The sequence below is a fragment of the Euleptes europaea genome, chromosome 6, assembly GCF_029931775.1.
Source record: "Euleptes europaea isolate rEulEur1 chromosome 6, rEulEur1.hap1, whole genome shotgun sequence".
NCBI classification, from domain to species: domain Eukaryota; kingdom Metazoa; phylum Chordata; class Lepidosauria; order Squamata; family Sphaerodactylidae; genus Euleptes; species Euleptes europaea.
The window spans coordinates 69,105,843-69,129,288 of record NC_079317.1 but is presented as its reverse complement, the minus strand read 5'-3'; the positions used below and the strand labels follow the sequence as shown (position 1 = coordinate 69,129,288).

Sequence of the window (23,446 nt, the reverse complement as noted above, 5' to 3'; positions counted from 1 at the left end):
CAATGCTGTAATACGAATCTTCTAGCTGTAGTAATTTCACATAAAGGCCGTTTTCGTTGACCATTGGCTAGCCTCCAAGAGATGGGCGGATAGTTTAGATGTAAATAAGCGCTCTCAAAAATCAGTGAAGATTCTAATACAAAATTGATATGACCAATACCTTCTTCCCAGAAAAATTGAATGACCGTACACACCCAAAGCATATGCTTAAGGGATGAGTTACAATGCCAGCAGCTAGACATTTTACTCAATCCTTTGCTAAAGAGTCACTGTGGTGTCCAGTAGCTTACGGAACTTGAACCTGAGTTTGGCTTTTCAGAAAGTATGACAAATGCAACTCAAGTGTGTAGATGATGTTGGATTTAAAAGTTTACCCTGCCTTTATTTTACTACAGAGCCCTGTACAGTAATAGCTTTGTTAACCAGTGTCTATGGGTAATAGGGGTTGTTGGTTTACTGAATGTGCTGGTGAACAAAGCTTTTACCTGGCAGCAAGAGAGTAGCAGTGGCAGACGGGTGGCAGCACGGCCCCCTCGGTGCTATTGTCCAGCAGGCCCAGCTTGGCGAACAATGGTGAAGCAGATGGCAGGTGTTGACTGAGCCCCAGGCTTGACTATGTCCTGCTTTAACACTGCTGTCCTTTTGTCGCTGGGCCCTGTGGCCAATGGCAGCACTGAGTGTGCAACGGTGAAACAGCCTGCAGGTCCTGGGCGTGAGTTTCCGGTTAACCAAGTGCTGCCTAAAAAAGCTTTTTCTGCAAATTTATAAGTTAAACGAAGTCACAGTGATTTTTAACTGCATGCGTTGTTGTTTTCTTACTAGATTCAGAAAACGATAAAGAAGACAGCTAGACGGGAACAACTAATGAGAGAAGAAGCTGAACAAAAACGTTTAAAAACAGTACTTGAACTACAGTACATTTTGGACAAGTTGGGTGATGATGAAGTGCGCAATGATCTAAAACAAGGAACAAATGGAGTGCCGGTATTAACAGAGGCAGAATTGTCAACACTAGATGAATTTTACAAGCTAGTTGAACCTGAACGGGACATGAATGTGAGGTATTGCAATAGATTACACTAATGAAGCAGCCTATTTAGTTCTTTTGCACTGTGTGAGTTTTGAGATATGTTATGCTTCCGTTAATATTTTTGTTGAAGGTTGAGTGATCAGTATGAACAGGCATCCATTCATCTCTGGGACTTATTGGAAGGAAAGGAAAAACCTGTATGTGGAACAACCTGTAAGTATACTTTCACTTTAATAACAATAGAGCTAAAGTGGCACTTCAAATGCCAATCTGTTGGAATATTCAGGCTAATTCATTTTCTGTGTCAGTATTTGTATAGAATTTGAATAGTTAACAAAATGCAAATTCACAGCATGCTGTATTCTATACTGATGCAACCTTATTCAGCAGTTAATGGAAGCTATTTGCTGGTTTCTGCTTGTACATCACTATTGTGGAGCTGATGGTGCTTAGCAACGCTTTGCTTTCCAGAAACTAGGTTATCGGAAGAACTTTCTAAACAGAATTTTACTTCATGTAGGGGGGAAAAATAGTAGAGGTTTCCTATGCATGTGAGACAAATACTAGTAATTGATAGCTGGGAGAAGATCCTGTAGCAGATATTTTAAAGAAATCTAGCTGGAGGACCAGCAAGTGTATTTAAAAAAAAAAAAAGGTAAAGGTCCCCTGACCCATGGGGTGACGTCACATCCCGACATTTCCTAGGCAGACTTTGTTTACGGGGTGGTTTGCCAGTGCCTTCCCCAGTCATCTTCCCTTTACCCCCAGCAAGCTGGGTACTCATTTTACCGACCTCGGAAGGATGGAAGGCTGAGTCAACCTTGAGCCGGCTACCTGAAACCGACTTCTGTCGGGATTGAACTCAGGTCGTGAGCAGAGCTTGGACTGCAGTACTGCAGCTTACCACTCTGCACCACGGGGCTCTTCAGTGGGTGTATTGGACTCTCATATATAGTCTATAGATGCTAAACTAACCTAATGTGATCATATGCAAACAATAGGAAATGTTTACCTTCAGTTGTACTTGGAGAAAGTGAATTAAAAAAAATAGAGCCTTTTAAAGAATTCTTCAGTTAAGAAAGTAAAGTTGATTTTTTAAATCTGCCAATGGTGTTGAAAACATTGTAGCAGGACAATTATAATTTAAGACTACAATTTTTAAAAAAATCAGAACACATGAAGAAGTACAGGACTTTTAAATGTGTGTCAACAAGACTGCTCTGATCATTAGTTATTAGGCAGAATTAGCTGGTCTTCGATGCCCTTTGCTCTAATGTGAGCTTCCTCAGTGGCTGCACCCATGATGTAGAATGGGCTTCCTGAGAATGTGAGGAAGGCTCCAACCTTCCACAAATTTTGAAGGCTCTGTAATGTGTGCTTTCTGATGTGCTTTTGGTGGTCCGTGAGTGGCGGTTTGCTTCTTTTTATTTGTGATGATAAAATGATTGTACTTTTGTTTAAGGAGCCCCGTGGTGCAGAGTGGTAAGCTCCAGTACTGCAGTCCAAGCTGTGCTCACGACCTGAGTTCGATCCTGACGGAAGTCAGGTAGCCAGCTCAAGGTTGACTCAACCTTCCGAGGTCGGTAAAATGAGTAGGGTAGGCAATGGCAAACCACCCCATAAACATAGTCTGCCTAGTAAACGTCAGGATGTGACGTCACCCCATGGGTCAGGAATGACTTGGTGCTTGCACAGGGGACCTTTAACTTTTAAGCCATTTTGGTTCCTGTTGATTTGAATAAAAGTAGGATATGAATGTTAATTAAAAAAAACACATTTTAGTAATAATTATATCTTTTTTTGTCTCAGTAGTTACCCTATCTTCATTGAAATAATTGTGTTAGTTTTTGCAGCAGTCTGATTTTGGATTGAAAACTATTTTTGATGTTTAATTGGTTGTTTTAGTGTTCATGGAGTACCTCTTCAGACTGTTCCTTAGAAATGTCTTATGACAAATTTCTCGTATATGTTTTGAGATGAGGCTTTTTGTAGGAAGACTTTTGTAGGCTAACTTTATCAGTTTGTTTGATGCAGATTCATGAATTGACATGGATGGGACAAATAGTCTGTTTAACTTAGTATTTGGTTTTCTGGTAGTAGCCAGCTTAGATACTTCTGGAAGTTGTCCAATGGGGTATGGTGGTGATATCTTTCTGGTTGTTAAACATAGCCATCTTGGTGGAGCTCATGTCTTTGGAAGCTGCTTTTTTTTGGCTTTTATGGCTTCATGGCATTGGTACTACTATTGTCCATATGTGTAATCTGAAAAATCCAGTTATACTGCTGGCCGTGTCAGAATTTGATTACACTGAATGATGCAAATCAGGGGCTGTGTGAGAACAATTTTTGTGTGTTTCATAAAATGGTCGCTTCCAGTTTAATTGGGGAAATTGGAGTTCTATGTACAGGTTTCTGTGCACTTGTGCATTGTCTGTTTGCATCTTATTTATTAATGACTCTATTAACTTCTCATTTTAATTCATTATTCTATGTTTAAATAGCATGGAAACAGAGTCGCGCTATCTGTCATGTAATCTGATGCAATTGGCTGTGAACTAACCCCTCCCATATAGCTGAAGAGCACTTTCATCATGGGATCCTAACCACTCATCTATAATTAAGATACACAAGACTTTGTGCAACCACCTTCTTAACAAACCTGTTCACACTTAAACTTTTCCACATGAGAGCAGGACAAATTGGTCCTGTGATCATTAACTTATGTCCTTTTCTGCAGTCACAATGCACGACTGTGCCACTTCAGGTCCCCAGTGTGCAGAAAAGTGGGATATAAATGAAGTTAATAAATAAAATAGTTTTAAAAGCACTGGTTTCCTTTGCCTATCTGCTCTCTTCAAACATCATTGTATGTGTACCTGTTAGACATTTTTTCCTGCTTTTAACTACAGTGACACTACAGGAAGTTACACATCCCTTTTCAATCTAAACATTTTTGTTTGGCATCCCCATCCAATTAGAAATTTTAGCTTAGCTTTGTTGCAGCTCACTTCCTTCATTTAAAATCAGTACTTTGCCAGCTAGCCCTCAGAATGGCAATCCTTCTTGTGTCTGTTCAGATGTATGTCAGCTTCCCATATTGCACACTTATAACCAGGTCAGATACCTTTGCTGTTGTAGCAGCTGGATCATTCTTTCATACAGCACAGTGAACATGAAGTTGGTGATACAAACAACATCTCACCGGGTGGGGGAGGGGAGAGACAATGACTCACTGATGAAAGAAATGAGACTACTCTTTCATGCTATTATAGGGTGTGATTTGTCTGTTTGCCTGTTGGCTTATATTGACATGGCCACAAAGAGCAGCAATAGGAGTCCTCCAGGTTCCTTTCAGTGGTGCTGTGAAGCCATGTAATGTTCACCAGTTCCATAGGAAAACAATAACAACAACACGTTTAACAGGCCCTGTGCCAGCATATATTCTCTTAAATAAGCATAGGAGGGCAAACATTCAGATCTCTTAAATGCATGTGCGCTTACATCGTCCATTCATATCAAAAGACTGTCTTGAAGAATTTGAGGCTTCAGGATAGCTGTATCCATGTTAAATATTTTTATATACCTGTTAAAAGTGTGTAGAGCAGTTGGTTAGAATATTTGATAAAATGAATGAAAAAGGAGGGAAGCGGTTGAAAACGTTGCCATCTCTTTTGTTTTATTTATAGATAAAGCCCTAAAAGAAGTCATTGAACGCATTCTGCAAACAACTTACTTCGATAGTACCCACAGCCATCAAAATGGACTATGCGAAGAAGAGGAGACGGCCCCTGCACCGGCAGTGGAGGATCCTGTTGCAGCACCTGGTAATTCAGACTGCTTTTTACTGTGCATGTTTATTCAGTGAAGTCCCACATTGGGTGTTAACTAGCAAATAAATATGCATATAATTGCCTCTGGGTTCCAATTTGCATTCATGTTGTATTCTTAGTTGTAGTTAATTGCTAGGGTGAGCCACGGAAAAGGAGCAGATCTTATACTTGTAGACGTGACTGTTCCTGTGATATAGAGTTGCATTTCTGCTCTCTCTCCTGTCCCCGTCGAACCCTTGTGTGAAATTTGTACTGCAGCTTTATATATTATTGCTGTCATGGCCAACTTACATAAAATGTAGGCTTATTTTGTTAATGTATAAATTTTGAATTATTAACTCCTTGCCTTAGATAGCTGATTTACTCTTATTGAAATAAAGTGAACTTTATGCAAATACTGATTATGATGGTTGCAAAACAGGACAGTCAAAATTTGTTCCTTTGCTATTAAATAAGGATGCCAGTTCCTTGAATACCTGCTGGCTTTCAGTTTAAACTGTTGCAGCCGCAATTGCTTGAGAGCCGACTTCACTTACTTCAAAAATTAGGTAGTTTAATGAACATATGTTAATTCTAAAATTAGTTTACAGTTCTTAAGCAGTGTCCATGTGATGTCACAGCTGTGTTTCTAAGCTTGTTGAGCAGAGTGGGGTATACTTTTTTTCATGGTCTTGAATATAAAAAATATGAAAGGGGTACATTTGCAATTATAATACAAATATATTTAATACAGTTTGCCTAAAAAGATCTGTTCTCCTTGTAGAGCCAGAGCCAACAGAAGAATACACTGAACCCAGTGAAGTTGAATCAACAGAGGTATTGTTGAGTGGAAAGATTGTAGTCACCTTTTAAAAGTGAATGCTGCTGTCTTACTGTTGTACTCTCTTACTTTTATTTTAGTATGTAAACAGACAGTTCATGGCAGAGACTCAGTTCAGCAGTAGTGAGAAGGAACAGGTAGATGAGTGGACAGTTGAAACTGTTGAGGTAAGGTGTTCTGTACACTGTAGGTAAAGTTGCAATCATTTTCATTCCGTTGTCATAACTGGTATGCAGCTATAATCTAAATAGGTTTATGGTGTAGCTAGTGTGAGCTGAACTTCGTAGACCAAATACAGTCGAAAGTTAAGCTACCGTTCAAGTATATGGATTTAAATGAGATAATCCTTATAGTGAACATGGGAAGGATTTTGAGATAATTGGTTCTTGTAGGTTATCCGGGCTGGGTAACCGTGGTCTTGGAATTTTCTTTCCTGACGTTTCACCAGCAGCTGTGGCAGGCATCTTCAGAGTAGTAACACTGAAGGACAGTGTCTCTCAGTGTCAAGTGTGTAGGAAGAGCCAGAGAGGGGTTGGGTTTGAGCTGAGTACTGTCCTGCAGACGTAATGTGCTAATCATTGTCCTGTAAGTATCAAGATAATGTACTAATGAGAGTGTGGTATGTTAATGTGGAAGCATTGTATCCTGAAATGATCTGGTAATGTGTGAAATCCAAAGCTAATCTGCATGGCTATTGTTGACTGTAGCCTTTGTTAGTCTGGAGGTTTTTCAGGGCAGGAAGCCAAGCCTTATTCATTCTTAAACTCTCTTATTTTCTGTTAAAGTTGTGCTGATGTTTATGAATTTCAATGGCTTCTCTGTGCAATCTGACAAAATAGTTGGTAGAATTGTTACTACTTCAGTGTTACCACTCTGAAGATGCCTGCCACAGCTGCTGGCGAAACGTCAGGAAAGAAAATTCCAAGACCACGGTTACACAGCCCGGATAACCTACAAGAACCAATGAACTCTGACCGTGAAAGCCTTCGACAAGATTTTGAGATAAGCTCATAAGGTTATTTTTTCAATACTAGTTTGAAACTAATATTTAGTCATACAGTTGCTGATAGTTATTGAAGTCTTTCTGTATTCTTTCCATTGACATCATACAACCTGCTTTGCTCTTCAGATTGTTTTGATATCAGTTGGAAGTAATGTATCCATTTAGGCTGAGAAGACTTTCTAGTGTGTATGAGCACAAAACTTTGATTATTTTAACTTAGAATAGAAACTAAGATTTGTCTACTGTTGTCTCAAATGTGAGAAGAGAAGGTGGCATCATCCTATTGAAGCAGATTTCTAGTCTTTGTTCTGCCGACTTTGTCAGTAGTATCGGCACTGGAATTGCACACAGAATTAGCATATGTACTCCTAAAAGCTGAAAGCATTTGACATCTGTAGTTTCAAAGCTCTTACTTTTATTTTAGTATGTAAACAGACAGTTCATGGCAAACTTCGGTTATTTCTCTTTAAGAAATTCTGTCACTTAATTGCTAATCATGAGGTTGCAGGGTAAATCTTGTGTGTATGTGAAAGTTTTGGAAGAAGAACTATCTGTTTTAAATCCTGATACTTCAGAGCAATGGAATTACATTTGAATCAAGTAAAGCTCTAGGAACTATAAATACAAATTATATTACAAACATAATGCTACCTGTACCTTTTATTTGTATTATGCAGGTGTTTGTTCTAGTCCTTTGCTGCTTGAAATGCTAATTTTGGATTTATTTGTGCTTTATAATTTAGTTCTGCGGACTGGAGGTAGTATGTAGTGATGATGATTCCCTGAACATCTTAACCTGTATGTTTTGGCTTAATGCATGTAGCACACAAACATGAAACATATCTTTAGAAGCTAAATCATTTGAGCAGATGTTTGATTTCATAAAATCTGAATGGTTTTACTCGAACTAATAGTAGGAGCTAATTTTGTGTGGATCTTAAGCCTTGCCTTCTGCTGCACAGTGTTCTTCCAAGCACTAGGGGTTTCTACTCTTGCAAGATTAGAGTGTTTCAATGAACCCAGAAGCTCAGTAGAAAACATTCATCAGTAGAGGATCACCTCTGCAACAAACAGGGGGGCAATGGAAGCAAAGCTTAGGATCCAAGCCATTGACACAAGCTGTAAGAATTTACTCCCATAGAATGGCTGAATTTGCCTCATATTTACTAAATTAGGATTGCTCTTTGTTGAAGGAGTATTTGTTACTGTTAATCATGAATGGAAATGTCCCAAATACAATTGGGGAAGGAGTATTTGAAAGTATATTGATGAGGTTATTTACCAAGGAAGTGCCAGATCAATAGCCTTATCATATGAGTTATGAGTGTTGCCGTGTTTACGGGTGTCTGCCCACCAAGGAGGCTGGAGTGCTAGGAAAGGGTATAGGATGGACATGCTCATACAAGCAGGCAGTATTGAAGAGAACATATAGGGTTAATTGCCAGTCTTGGGGTAAATTCTCTTTTGATCATTATTATGATCAGACATGTGAGCAAAACCACCCAGCCTGGAGATAAACTGCTGTCCCAGCATCAGATTTCCAGGTTTCACTACCGTTGACGCTTACTGACTTTTACCTCTCAGTTGTTCCTATCTTTATCTAAGCTAAAGAAGTAGTACTTCTAACTTCAAAATCAACCTTGTGTTACTTTGTTGCAGTTCTAGGTAATTTTAAAGAGGTTGCCAGAATTGTTTATTTTGTGTTGTTTAATACTTACTGCTGCTAAAAAAATGTTTTGTTTTATGTATATTGTGGATTTAGCAACTTGATCATCATAATGGGCCACTACTAAACCTTCTGACAGACTCTCTCATATTTTGACCATTTCTGATGTCATCTGATGTAGGTGGTAAATTCACTCCAGCAACAACCACAGGCTACATCTCCTCCAGTACCAGATCCCCATACGCTTACTACTGTGGCTCAAGCTGATCCTCTTGTTAGGAGACAACGAGTACAAGACCTTATGGCCCAAATGCAAGGCCCCTACAACTTCATGCAGGTATGTAGTTTCTTCACAGATGCTCAGTTGTTCGCATCCAAACCAGCTCTTGAGTTAGTGGAAGGCAGTTCTGTTGTTGCATGGGAAGAGGGTTCTGTGATTTCCACGGACATCTGTTTCAGCCCGTTTCTCATGCTGCGCCTCATTGTGTTCTCCTCAAGAGTCTTTTTGGGGAGGCCTAGGAAAGCAGCAACAGGAGGAATCTGTTGTTTAACATCAGTCTATCATGTAGAAAAACAGAAAGGATTTCACTTCGTTAGTATTGTTTCCTATGATCTAGCCATTCCCATTGATTTCAGTCAGAGTTGAGCCCCTGGCTATTTAGCACTCTGGAAGGGACTTCTAGTGTAACATGCTTGAGTCTTATCTTAATTATCTAGGACTCCATGCTGGAATTTGACAACCAGGCGCTCGATCCTGCTATTGTTTCAGCCCAGCCCATGAATCCAGCACAAAACTTGGACATGCCACAGATGGTTTGCCCTCCAGGTTTGTAATGGTAAATTGTACCTAGTTAAGAGTATGGCAACAGTTGAACATAATTCACATGTGCCAAATTGCTAAATACTCAGAAAACTAAATCTGGTGATAGTGATTGCGTATTTAGATCTTTTCATGAACTTAGCTTGTGTAATTTCATGAAAAGGGATTGGTAGAAATACCTGTAGTACATGGTGTAGTGGTTCTAGTGTTTGACAAGGATCTGGGAGACCCAAGTTGGGATCCCCACTCTGCCACGGAAGCTTGCTGGGTGACCTTGGGCCACTCATATTCTCCTTAGCCTCACGTACCTTACCAGTATGCTTGTTGTAAAGATACAATGGAGGACAGGAGAAAGATGCAAGCTGCTTTGGTCCCCATTGGAGAGAAAAAAAGATAGAAATAGTCTTGTAGTTTTGTTTTCAAGTGAACTACTAGGCTGAACTATTGTTCATAATTTGATTAATGGCTTTGCCACTCTAGTAGTTTTAGGAGTATTCATCAAAGACTGAACAGTTACTAGTTTGTGAAGAGCCTGATAGGATCAGCTGATCTTGCAGCTGTTAGTTGAGTTTAAAAACTTATGTAGAAGATTATATAAGAATGATATACAACACAAATATATAAGAACTAAGTGTACAGAAGAGCAGTAGTTAATTGCATGCAGCTCTTAATATGGCAAATGTTACTGTATTTCCAGTTCATAGTGAATCCAGACTTGCTCAGCCTACCCAGGTTCCTGTGCAGCCTGAAGCTACACAGGTAAGAGGAATACCTTGCAGACTATGACACTGTGTGTTTGCTGAGTGTGTGTGTGTGGTACATTTTAAACATTGCGAAGTTAGTTTAAATGTGGTGTTTATAGATGGACAAGTCCTTGAGTACTAAATGAAGTTTAACTTCAGAGTCTTTCACATTGCTGTCATAGAAAATTTATGCAAGGCCACTAATGGAGATTATAAGCGTTGGTTATTTCAGATCACATTCTTATTGTCTTCAGCTACTTCTATGGGGAAGTAAAATAACTAAGGGCACCAGTATCGAGGGAGCCTTGTGGGAAGAATAGCAAATTTGCTGTTTATATGTTGACCAACAGAGTATAATACCTTGATGTCTGTTATGGAACAGATCTGAATGAGTTGTTATGTGATTACTACATAATCCTGATAAACTGGCAATATTGATCAATGAAGCAGTTCTTCAGAATAGATCGTTTTGTCCTGCATTCTATTAAAGATGAAAATTAATGTGCATTTCTTTCTAGTCCAATCAAATGAAGACTAAGGCCTGCTTCATATAAGCACTACCCATATGGGTGGCCACTTGCAACATAATTTTTGGATGGAGTTCTATGTGGTAGGCCCAGGCAAATTTTAATGGCATTATTACATAATAATGAAAATATTAGATGTCCTTGCATGTTTGCTGAACTTGTAGTTCATTTTCCAGTTTGCCTTGCCTGTCTCTTTGGTAAATACTTCGTAACATTATGTCTAGCAACATAGACAAATAGTTACATTAGAAACACAGGTTTTCCTCTGCTTGTTCTAAGCCTTTTAAAAATTCTACACAAAAAAAATTCTGAAATATGTTTGAAACTGTCCTGTGTTACCAGTTATCTTCTCGTTGCATTTCCTCAGCTATTTCTGCTGTAGCAGTAATTTAATTACTTTGCTGATCTAACAATTTAGGCTCAAATTAGGGGGTTCAGCTAAATTAAGAGATTAATCTAGAAAAGATGAGAAACCCATGCTCCAGAAAAGATGGAAGCTAAAATTTTATATTACGCTAGTAACAGGAAAGTTTTCTAATTGATTCATTTTATAGTGTTGACACAAATTTAAGTAATGCGCTTAAATTATATAATTGGGTCCCCCATACTAGTTAATTCATGTCCACTGAATTAGTTATTGGACTTCAGCTTGGTTCATCCATCAGGCATATGGTAGTACCCTGTACATATTGGGAGTTGGAACTGCGCCTCAGGAGTGCATCTGCTCAACACTGTGAGAGTGTTGTCTTGTGTGAGCTGTGCAGTCATGCATATAAGTAGGTAAAAAAATTGTTTAGTTTGTATTATTCTACTGCTTTGATCCAGGAAAAAACCTACACATATTGCATATGTTGTGCAGTCCCATAAGCTTTTTTCACCAGTTCATGCAGACTGTTGTGTAAACATGCTCTACATGCCCAGTCCTATCCCATCACATAAAGAACATGATTGTGAGTCCAAACGTCATAACCAGCATTTAGATACTTGTACTTTTGTTACTACTTATTTTAGCTGTTTTTTTTAAAAAAAAATTGCAGTATTTACTCTAATGGAAGACTAGTTGTTTTTTTCTGGTGTGTCATCAAAAAAAGTGGGAGGTCATTTCGCATTCGCACAAAGCATCTACGACATAAAGCCCATAAAATACAACTGGGGAAAAAACCCAATAAAATAGTGCAGGATAAACAAACTAAAATAGCCACAAAAATAATTTGTAATTTAAAACAGCAACCAGTAAAAACAGTAGTATAAAAGCAAACAGCAGAAAAGGCACATGGGGACAAGGCAAGAAGATGAAATTCATTTGTTATCAAAAGTCTGATTGTGGGAAGGCAAGCAAATACTGCTACAGCAAGAGGATTCAGTTCAAACAAAAAATCTGGATTTGATAAAACTGATGAAATAAGACTTTTGTGGTTATGTATGTGGAGAAAAGATTACTTTTAGTTCTCAATCTCACTCAGTGTTTCTAACCATGACTAAATTAATGCTGAAGAATGTTGCTAGCATAAATGTTCACAAAACCTCGTGAAATTCGTATAGAGGATTTACCCAGAGGTCCTGGCAGGAGTTTCTGCTAAATCTTAAAACTTTGACAGGTCCCTTTGGTTTCTTCCACAAGTGAGGGATATACAGCATCCCAGCCCATGTATCAGCCTTCTCATTCAACAGAGCAGCGGCCTCAGAAAGAATCAATTGACCAGATTCAGGCAAGTTATGAGATTTCAGTTTGTATGGCAAGGGTGCACATATTGCATTTCCACAATTATAGGTGAAGGTAATGTGTGGCCCTCTAATGGAAAACTAGGACATCAGGCTTTTAATTTTGACTTCAGGTATCATTTGCTCAGTCATGTTTCTGGATTATATGTATATTTATTACTGTTTGTGTCTCCTGATATTACACACTCCTTTTATTAGAAGCATTTGCTTCAGAAATGCACATTTACATTTGCACACAGCTAATCAGAGGATGAGGAGATAAAATAGAAATTTACTTGACAGGAAGAACACTTTTAGATAGTGTGCCCTCTTCAATATCTTATTTTCCCCACATTAATTTGAGCTTCAAAAGTAAGGGGAAAGAAGCTTCTAGTAATTTCTTCAGGACAATAAATGCCAGGGAATTTCAAGCCACAGAGTCAATCTTTGCCTTAGGAACCCTTGCTGAGCAATTGCCTCTATTTCCTAACATAGCATCTCTTGATATCGTTTCAAGGTTTGCTAACATCAGTTTCAATTTTATTTACCAGGCTTCAATAACTTTAAATGCAGACCAGACACCAACAACATCGCCGCTTCCAGCTGCAACCCAGCCTCAGGTATTCCAGGCTGCCACTAGCAAACCTTTGCATAGCAGCGGAATCAATGTCAACGCAGCTCCATTCCAGTCCATGCAGACAGTAAGTACAAAACTAATGTAGAGCTTTTACTTTCGATGTTTGGAAGTCAGCATCCTGGAAAAGCAATGGTTAATTGTGCCATGAGGTAGTTTACAAGGCTCCTAACCTTTCATGAGTTCCACAAGAGAGTTTAGTAAGAAGGAATGTACTGTGAATGTATCACAGGGTCCTATTTATTTCTCATGTAGGTATTTAACATGAATGCACCTGTTCCTCCTGTCAATGAGCCAGAAACCTTAAAGCAACAAAATCAGTACCAGACCAGTTACAGCCAGTCTTTCTCCAGTCAGCCTCATCAAGTAGAGCAATCAGAACTTCAGCAAGAACAGCAGCTCCAGACAGGTACACCTGTGAAATATGAAGCCTAAATGTTTAGTTCCAAAAACAATTTTTCAAGAGATGTAGATCAGATAAAAAAGTGATGGCTAAGAACTTCATTTTGAATAAAATTCAGTAGATACAGGGTGAGAAGAAACAATTTTACAGTTTTTAAGGGATGTATAAATAGGCAAGTGTTATAGAAGCCAATTAATCAGTTGATGTTGGTGTGGACCACATCAAATAAAATAATTTACCCCTCTGTTGGTAAAGGAAAAGTAATTTAAGTAACACTGTTAAATATGTCAGTGTTATGTTGAAGCTAAGCCCTGTGTAGTTTGGATGAAATTCTACCGTGTTAGGTAATTCAGACTGCCATGTTGGATTTAATTATGTAAACAATCTTTCTTTAGATAGGTAAACATTTACTGTCCTACTTGGTGGCTCTTAAGCAGAGTATATTGGTGAGTTAGCTTGATATTCTTTGAATCTTTGAAAACAGCAGTTACAAATACCAACCTTGTACTTTGTCGGTTCTTTCATTTTAGTGGTTGGCACCTACCATGGTTCCCCGGACCAGTCCCATCAAGTGGCAGGTAACCACCAGCAGCCTCCGCAACAGAATACTGGGTTCCCACGTAACAGTCAGCCTTATTATAACAGCCGGGGAGTGTCTCGTGGTGGATCACGCGGCACTCGAGGCTTAATGAATGGATACAGGGGACCAGCCAATGGGTTTAGAGGTAAAAACTTAAAAACCTTTTGAGACTAATTCTGAATGTGTTTCAGAAATGCAAAATGTCCAGAAGCTTAAGCAATATGTTGGCATGCTTTAACTTTTTTTAAAAAAAATCTTAAATTGCAGAGTGGTCTAAACTTGTCCTGCATTTGCTCTGCTATGGTTTTCAATGCATAAAGCAGGGGGGAAAGGGAGATGACAGTAAAGGATGTGAAGGAACTAACAAAGTTGTTTCAGTAGAGAGATTAAAGTAATGTAATGTGAAACTGACTTTCCCCGGTTTGTAACCTGCTAAATAGCTGCATCTTTTTTCAGGGTTTGTTGCTTCCTTGGTTTACAAAAGCAAGTCTTTCTTTTATTCAGACTATGACATTTGATGGGATTCTTGTTATTGGTGCCTCCCATTCTTAAATTACTTTAAAACCCTCCCTGAGCCGTCTTGCTGGGGAGAGCGGGCTACAAATTTGACAGATAAATAAATAAATAGAAATAATGGCTTTGTTAAATGTAAATAATATGCAGCGTGAAAATCTTGAACAGTATTGAAGACATTGAATGGCGCCCAGGTCCAGTTTAAACACTTACTCACTGATTTTGTATAAAAAAGGATTGTGTGGCACAAACCCAGAAAGACTGTACTGCATCATGAAGGCTTAATGTATTCCATATGTGAGAAATGTTGCTATGGTTGCCATGTATATAAAAAAAGCTCACTGGCCAATGAGCCTCCCAAGTGCTGCCATTTTCCCCTAATCTGTGAGATGAAGCGTAGATTGCTTTATTCCTCTGTAGAGTTTTGCTAGTCTGCTGAATGTATTATTCGCCTGTCTTTCATAAAGTGTGCAATACTTTTCAGTAAAGTCTTTTCATCCTGATTTCTAGGAGGGTACGATGGCTACCGCCCTTCATTTTCCAACACTCCAAATAGTGGTTACACACAGGCACAATTTAATGCTCCTCGAGACTATTCCAACTACCAGCGGGTAAGTAGATTGAACTGAGAAATGTTTTTCTACTGGAACAGAAGTTTTTATGAGGCTGTTCAGTCTGGATTTTTTTTTTTTAACAGTTGATGAATTTCTTATGCATAAATTTAACTTGATAAGGAATAAATATCCTGTGTGCAGTACTAATAAAAATAGTTGTTTGTTTAGCACTTTCAGTAGTCAAAGCTCTTCATGCAGATTATTGTATTATAATCCTTAACAGCCTACTAGGGTAGACAAGTACTGTTATTCCTAAGGGGGGGCAGGGAGTGAAGTCTAGAGAATGTTTTATTTAAGGTTGCTTAGTGAATTTATGGCCAAGGCAGTATTTAAACCAGGGTCTTCTTGGACCGTAGGTCATTCTCTGTGATCTTTGTTCTTGATAAGCACCAGTTTATCATAAGGTGAAAATAGGCCAGGCCCTTAATATTTTATATTTTCTAGTGTGCTTTATTAGATGCGATTACATCTGATCACTGGCTGGGATCTGAAGGAGCCCCATGGATGACTGAAAAGTGCTTGTGTATGTGCACCCGGGTGTGCATGTGCTTACTGTTAAATAAAATGTACCCTGCAGCATCACCTCACATGTTTTAAAAATACTAGTCAGGAGTAGGGCTGCCAGCTGTCTGGAGAAAAATGTCCTGTCCCTTTGATAGAACCTTAATGGGATGTTAGGTGATGTTATTTACCTCCATGCCTTGAAAAGCTTTGGCTGCCCATTTCGACACATTAAGCCTCAGTTGAAGGAACAGGACATTTTTCTCCACTCTTGTTGGCAGTCCTAATCAGGAATGTTCCTTAACTTTGGGGGGAATGCAGTTGGAAGAAGGGGCTGTGGAACACCACACGTGGGCCTTTGGATTCCAGCCTGGGACTGTACGGTGTACAAGTGTACAAGTATTTGGTCTTCTGTTTCATTTCAGGATGGATATCAACAGAATTTCAAGCGTGGCTCTGGACAGAGTGGTCCTCGGGGAGCCCCTCGAGGTAATATTCAAATGATGAATTTCTGATATGCACCTGGAGAAAATACTAGAGGGTTGCAGACTATAAAGGGAACATATCCTATATTTCATTTCAAATACTTTTAAATTTCCAAGCCATTTGTTGGAAGCTGCTAATTAACTTTTGAGCTATGTATGGAATAAATTTGCCTGCTGAGCTTTATATTTAAGGCTACGTGGTTATTTTGTACTCCTCACACAAATAAGACTTGAAAAAAATGTAAGCTTACCCAGGTTAGGCGCGCACTTAATACCATAAAAAGGGTTTGGCAGGCTCTTATCCCCCTTTCAGCCTCAATAATTGCTGCATTTGTATCTTGCTATTGCTACTTGAGTTTTAATAAAGATGCTGTGTTACTTGTAGCCTTTGTGGAGTTCTGTTTTTGTACGTGTGTGTATGATACATAAGTTTTGCTGCGTTTTTATATAAGGATATTAGAAATTTAAATATTTTCTGCTTTATCCTGTTTGCTGCATATATATTTAAATGTGCCAATACTTCTCAGTTCTGAATAAAGCAGTGGGCTTGACCTAGTCTTGGGCAGGGCGTAGCACCTGCTCACAGGAGTCAGAGAGGCACAGAAGTAAGGTTTGGAGGGGTGATAAAGGAGACAGTGCTCTTCACTCATTCGAGGCAAGGTGGGGAATTCTGAATGCAGGTCCAGTGCTATCGCATGACTGACTTTTGAGCCCTAATATCTCTAGCGGCTCAGCTCTTGTTTACAACTTTTCACAAGTTCAGTAGACAGCTAAATCTCAGACCTTACAGTGCAAATTTGGTTGTAGCTACTTATGAAAAAAGGTGCAGGCAGCCACAGGAAATTAAAGGAATTTCTAATAACTTACAGTAACATGAAGCTGAATTCTGAAACATTACTGGAAGTTAGTCTGATAAAGTATTGCCTTTTTGTTCTTCTCTGGGACTGGGACTGTGAAGTGCTCGCAGTGTGGGGAGAAGGGGATGGGCAGTGGCTTCATGCCCATCACTGCCTCTTCAATCCACCCAGCCACAGGGGCTCAGCTTGCTCCTGGTGTTTCTGGTCCAGTACAATCGTTGTCTCCTCCCCCCATTTGTATGCTGGCACACCAACATTTCACTGGTTGCTGGGGGGTGGCTACTGTTGGTCTATATAGCTATTCCTATTAAACTTGTGCAGAAAACTGTGTTTTACTAATTACATTTCAACATGTGGTTAAATAATTTTTGGAACCATAGCCTAGGGCTTATCCCGATTAGTAAAATGGCAAGTATTTGGTATGCAATGTGCTTATCTTTCATATGTACAAAATCTTATCTTCCTCTGGATGAACGAACAGCTGTCAGATCTCTTTGTATTATCTCTTGTCATGAGACAGATAGACTGGGCGAGAGAGCCATTCTGAATACCAAATGATCCCATTTGATAAAAATAAAATAAAATGCTATTTTTATGTTCTAGGTCGTGGAGGGCCCCCAAGACCCAACAGAGGGATGCCTCAAATGAATGCTCAGCAAGTGAATTAAACTAATTCACAGGATTACATTTAAACGCCAAAAACATACTGGCCAGTGTACCATACATGTTACCAGAAGAGTTATCTCTTTGTTCTCCTTTTTAGGAAGTTCATAGTAAAGGGATTATTTTCGTTGCCCATAAAGACAGGACTACAGTTGTCAACTTTAATATTACCTGGATATGGAAAGAAACAAAGTTTACTCTGCATGTTCTAGCCTAAGCGTCATCTTGAGCCTTGCACATGAGTTCCAGAATTTTTACTCTTGCTCTGATTAAAAGCAAAATTAGCAGTTTCAGGGTAATGAAAATCTCAGTAGTTCACAGGCAGAAATGGCCCAATAACTGACTCAATTGGACTCCAGCAGTGCAGCAAATTTGGATTTTTTAAAAAGCAACCTATAAATCCCTAATTGGTATATTTAAACTTTCATGAAAGGAAGATCCAAGAAGCGAAGTGTGAGTTGACAGCAACTACATTTCAGCTTTTTTGCTAGAGCGAAGCACTGAACATTTATAATTCCTCTACCACAACTAGATAACCTGATGGACAGTTTATGCACACTCTTATTTGCAGCATTTTCCTAGTAGGCCCAACTTGCTGTGGCAAAGGGATGCATTAATTGTTCGTGTTACTGTTAACATAACTCTGCAAACCGCAAATTAGGCTTTGATTGGCACTTTAAAATTTTCTGTAAGGAATAGAAGATGTAATGTGGATTGCTGCCTCTATTTACAATGTGAAGTGTTAGAGCTCTCTCCTGAACACATTTCTTGGATAGCAATGACACTTGTAAGGATAGGTATCCTTTATCTTTCCTTATGACTTGCACATTGTCTGTCGCTAATACTTGATCTTGCTGTATTATCACCTAAATAACTTATGCAGGTACTGATGAAAATTAATGGATATTCATAACACTTTTGGTCACATGTTCTTTCTTTTCTGCAGTCTGAAGGTTTTAAGAAATCTCGAATCCCTGCTGCTGCCCTTTTAAATTGCTCTCTGTTGAAAAGCTCCAGTATGTGTTTGGATTGGTTTTCCCTTTTAAGGGAAAACTTCATTCAGCCGTTACAGATCTAAGCAAGATAAATAAAACATGTTTATAAAAAAATGTATTCCTTAACATATCTTCAGTGGCTGATGCAAGCTTAACAGTGACATAGACTTCACAGCATTTTCTCTAAAACTTTAAAGGTTATTTCATTCCTATGGTCATTCAAGTGGTTAATAGATGGCCCCCAACTCACAGATGATACTGATGATATCTACCAAGGAGATTTAGTCCCCTGGTTCCATGTGGCATTGGTGCTGATTGCCAACCATCTGTGTGGGGCTGTGCATACAGTTTGGGTCAGCACTGAGAAATGTATGTGTGGCAAGATGCTGGGTGCAGCCATCTAGCCCAGAGAACTTTCTGCCAACTTATGCACAATGTCCTTGCTGGATTGAAGAGATGGCGATTCCCCCCCTCCCCCAATGTGGGTTAAAATAATTTCTGTTCCACAAACACACTGGGAAACAAGAACTGCTAATTCCTTACTTTGTTTATTGAGCAATGTGTTCATTTTTCTTAGGAAGTTACAACATCTTTTCCTGGCCACATATCACTACAATATGAAAGATCTTCAGTTTGTCTCAGTGATTATGTAAAGGTTTTCTTTGAGGGTATGTTGTGCCATAAATGTTACACATGGTAGAAGTCTTTACTGGAAAGTCAGTCATCAGGTTTAAAGGCCCAAAACTGTTGGGTTGGATACAAATTTGGGAATGGAAGGAATTGGCAAAAAAATGGGTCTTTCGTGCCTTCTCCTAGTAGCCCCGTGTAAAGCCGATGCTGTGGATTGAAGGGCCCTTTTAGACTGTGTCATGTGGCAAAGGAGGCTGCAGCAAAGGGGAAGTCTGCCAAAACGTCCTCCCATTTATGCAAGATCCCTGAGGCCCGTTTTCTTCAAGGGTCTCCCATACCTTAGTGGCTTTATAGTGTGGTCTCCTGGGAGAGTGTCAGATGGGGAAGGTCTGCTTCCACTAGCTTCTTCCATTCATGGGAGACTGGATCCAACCCAGGGAAATGTAAATCAGGGTTGTATATTCAGTTACAAAATAATTTTATGCTGAGGTAGCGCCAGTTGTGACCTGGAGAAGCTGTGACAGGTATAAATTATGCAAATAACATTCATGCTTGATTTGCATAATCTAGCTATGTGGTGGGTAAAGAGCCGTGCAGCACAATGAGGTCCTACCATGAGCACTTCTATTCTCAGGCTGCAGAACTCCGTGGAGCCCAAAATGCTGTGTTGTCAAAGAGCATTTCAGACAACTTTGGGCAAGGTTCATATGGGAACTAGTTGGTTTATCTTCACGATTTTTCCGGATGGTGGTGTAACATCTCTTCTGTATCTGAATTTAATCAAGCAAAGAGAATTTTTAAAACTATTAGGGCTCTGCTTTAAAATTAGTCATTGTTTTCTTCAGATTGATTCAACATGACCAAAAGACTGAGTTTGATCCCCATTTGGGGTTCTGTTTGGGTTCTGTTCCTACTTTGCCTTACATTCATCAGGCAGTGACAATCGTGACTGGGAAAGGCTTGTCCAAACGTTCAGAGCTTGGAGAAAAGCTAAATAGTCCTGACTCAGTTCCAGCAAGTTCTGGGCAGTGAAGAACTGTGGTTGTATTTATTTGCCTGATTCAGTCAAATACTTTAGCATCCTGTCTGCAGCTGAGACCAGCATTCACCTGCTTCAGAAGGCGCCCAAGGCTTGATTCATCCTTTCAGTATTCAAAGGTTTATGGATTCTTTTTTTCTTATTTCTTTATTTGAGGTTATAGTGTCCAAACGCATAGTGTATATAGCAGTGAGAGAACTTGTTTTAATTTAGCTAATCTACTGCCATTCCTAACAGTCTTTTTGGTAACGGTACTCATGGAGAAATTGTGAATTGTGTAACAAAAAATGTATTGTTTGTATCATCCATTCTACAATTCCTGACTACATTAATAACAGTCCATTTACAGATCATGTACATCCTTTTCAAGCATCCTCACACATGAAGCTAAAATGCACCTTTTGAGTTCCTCTTGCTAGTTTTACATCTGAATGCTTTTAAAGGGGCAGAATGTGTATGAGAGATACATAGTTTATTGAAGGGAATAAAGACTTTACACTAGTGTTCTAGAACAATTTAGGGGAAGGCTGATTTAAGACATTGTGGATGTACATTTAGGGTTCTTTAATTAGTTAAAATATAATTAGTGTCAATATGATCTTTCAGGCACCCTGCTGTCCCTGTCTGCAGTGTATGACTGTTGAATACTTTTTGTTAAAATGTCCCTCATTCACTCAAGTGAGTTAGGCCATTCTTGTTTCTACCACAGCTTCACAAAATTTAAACACATCTTGGTATTTTTCTAATGTTGGTGTTGCCATTGTAATCTAATTCACTTTTCCCATCTACCAAGTTACCTTTGCTGCTGGATTAAAGAGTTATTTTTAACTACTGTACAAATTTAAAGAGTATAAATTACCTTTGGCATTTCCAAGAATTTTACTTCATTTTATAACTGCACATTGCATCTGAAAGAAAAAGGGTGCTTACAGAAGTAATACTTCCTCTACATTAAAACTTGAGTAAGTAAAACTTGTGAGTATTGCATTAATGTGACTGATGGATGGCTTGTACGTTGTGTTAGAGTTGGTCAAAGCTAAAGTTGTAATATGTATCTATGCAAATATTGTGAATTTTAGAAATTACACATCTGAGGTTAGTGATTATTTTGGAAATTCCTGGCAGAAATTCAAATTGGTGCCTATTCTGCTGTATTCTGGACTTGAAAGACTGCAGATCAGGTTGGTGAATCATTTTATTGCCTTTTACTTCTCCAGTCCAATGGTGGAATTTATTTTGTAGTTCGTGTGTGGCAAAAGCTTGGGAATTGGAATGCTTATTAAATAATGGAATTTAAATTATTGGAAGTGTTATTTCTATATGGCTGTTATCACCAGTGATAACTTCTACATAGGATGTCATCAGTAGTTCCTTCCAAACAAGTTTCTGCCAGTACAAATGAAAAAATGGACCTAAATATATTCTGCTAACAACTACAGAAATTAAACCCTGATTTGGAAGCGGGACCTAGAATTATATGCTAGAATCAATGTTAGGAGACACCCAAAAGTAAGACTAATCTCTTACATATATTAACTGTTCAGGTTTAGAGGGAGTTTTTAACCCATCAGTGATTATCATGAATACTATTTATTCATTTATGCCCCACATTTCTCCCCAGTAGGGGCCCAAAATCAGCTTGCGTTGCTGTCTGCATGTTGTCCTCAAAACAACTGTGTGAAGTAGGTGAGACGAAGGTTGTGTGACTAGTCAACATCACCCAGCAAGCTTCCATGACAGAGTGGTGATCGGAATCTGAGTCTCCCAAATCCTAATCTAATACCACACTGGTGCCTGATGCAATTATTAAACAGCCTTCAATTGAAAGATGTATTACTGTAAAATATCTGGCAATATCAGGGCCGTCTTAACAGCATTATGGGCCCCAGGGCAAACCAGCGTGCTGGGGCCCCTACTACAACCACTCACAGGAATAAAAAGTAAATGGTCGATAATATTAAACATATATTTATTTTATTGGCACTTCAACAAAACTGGTGTTAAAACATTAAAAACATGCTGTACAGCAGCAACTAATCAACATGATAAACATTTGAACAATACACAAGGCTTGAAAAACAATAATACTCAGTAAACCACATAGATTAGAGTATGAAATTACTACGAACTTATTATAACAAGCATTTGCGGCATTTCTTTTCAGAGAATTGCTTTATTATTGGCTTGAAGTCAATGGTCTTCAGGATGTCATTTTCTTTTCTTTTTTTAATAATTTATTATTATTCCCCTACACCTCCCTTCATCTTGTGATAAATTAGTAATCTCTTTTGCACAATATTCTAATCCTGGTACTATTGTTAATATTTATTGATCTCTTTAACATTTATATTTTTCAAGAAAAAAAAGATTAATAGTAAGTAAGATCATATAAAGGAAAGAAAAAAGGAAATAAGAATAAAAGGAAGAAGAAAAGAAATAAATCTCACTAATAAATGGATTAGTATAATAAAAAGCATTTGATTATTTCCATTAAAGATTATTTTGTAAGTCCTCCATTTCTCCCTAACACTCATTTAATACATATTGTTTTTCTAGTAAATTAATATCATATATAGTTCTATTTCCATTATAACCAATCCTTTTAACCAGTTCCTTTTCGATCTTATCCAGAAAAGACACTAGACTCTTTTAAATTAGTCCCTTTGTCTGGAATTTCCAGCATTTTTCTTTTCCACATTAGCAGTAATCGTCGAAGAGCATCCTTGGAGATTGTTGGTAAAGTCTTTTATTCAAATCCATTGTTGTCAAATGGGCTATTGCAGATTGTTTATTGTAATTCCTTGTTTCCTTTGCAGGGTTCTTCTGTTCTTCATCTCTCTTGTCAGCTAGAGGGCCCTCTAGTGTCTCCTCTGATCTCATTGTGATAATTTGGGTTTTTATGTCTTTAAGATCGTCTGAGATGGTGTCCAGTTTTTGATTAAAAGTTGAAATGAAGTGTTCATCAAAGCAGAGAGTTGTTCCATCTGTGTAATCAGATATTCCATGATTGCTACTTCTGAAAATTTCTGTTGAAACTCAGTTAATAAGATCCAGGCAAATTCCAGTGTAGTAAATAACAAGGAGGTGCTGCAGGAATCAGGATCATAGACCTTCCGTCTTCTTTGTGGTCAGGAACTTGGGAAATATTTGCCAGTTACACACTAATACCACACTTCCGATTCCAAGTTCTCTGACTCTCTCGCGATGATAGATTGTTTCCGGGAAGGACGTGGCAGGAAATTTTTGTTTAGTTAGAAAGACTACTCTTTGGGGTGGGGTGGGGGTTTCCACTCCTCCCTCCCCTTTATACCTAGTAGTTCCTGATTGGCAACTGAAGCGTCTTTCAAAAATCTTAGTTGTTATGTCTTCCCACTGATCAAATTGATAAGATC

The 23,446-nt window shown here is 38.6% G+C and overlaps 1 protein-coding gene across 4 annotated transcripts in view; it reads left to right on the top strand.

Annotated features, from left to right (window-relative positions):
* CAPRIN1 (cell cycle associated protein 1) overlaps nucleotides 1–17,734 on the top strand; it is a 33,995-nt gene extending 16,261 nt beyond the window's left edge. The window contains exons 4-18 of one of the 4 annotated variants that reach the window (XM_056850992.1): nucleotides 823–1,061; nucleotides 1,161–1,243; nucleotides 4,717–4,854; nucleotides 5,624–5,676; nucleotides 5,761–5,847; nucleotides 8,531–8,686; nucleotides 9,067–9,175; nucleotides 9,867–9,928; nucleotides 12,038–12,148; nucleotides 12,692–12,841; nucleotides 13,030–13,183; nucleotides 13,708–13,755; nucleotides 14,781–14,881; nucleotides 15,811–15,874; nucleotides 17,331–17,734. In XM_056850992.1, the coding sequence (XP_056706970.1) occupies nucleotides 823–1,061; nucleotides 1,161–1,243; nucleotides 4,717–4,854; nucleotides 5,624–5,676; nucleotides 5,761–5,847; nucleotides 8,531–8,686; nucleotides 9,067–9,175; nucleotides 9,867–9,928; nucleotides 12,038–12,148; nucleotides 12,692–12,841; nucleotides 13,030–13,183; nucleotides 13,708–13,755; nucleotides 14,781–14,881; nucleotides 15,811–15,874; nucleotides 17,331–17,395 (1,620 nt within the window). In that variant the 3' untranslated portion in view covers nucleotides 17,396–17,734. Of the gene's footprint in view, nucleotides 1–822; nucleotides 1,062–1,160; nucleotides 1,244–4,716; nucleotides 4,855–5,623; nucleotides 5,677–5,760; nucleotides 5,848–8,530; nucleotides 8,687–9,066; nucleotides 9,176–9,866; nucleotides 9,929–12,037; nucleotides 12,149–12,691; nucleotides 12,842–13,029; nucleotides 13,184–13,707; nucleotides 13,903–14,780; nucleotides 14,882–15,810; nucleotides 15,875–17,330 lie in introns of all 4 variants that reach the window. The other 3 variants (XM_056850988.1, XM_056850989.1, XM_056850991.1) reach the window with 3 other exon arrangements.
* Nucleotides 17,735–23,446: the final 5,712 nt, after the last annotated feature.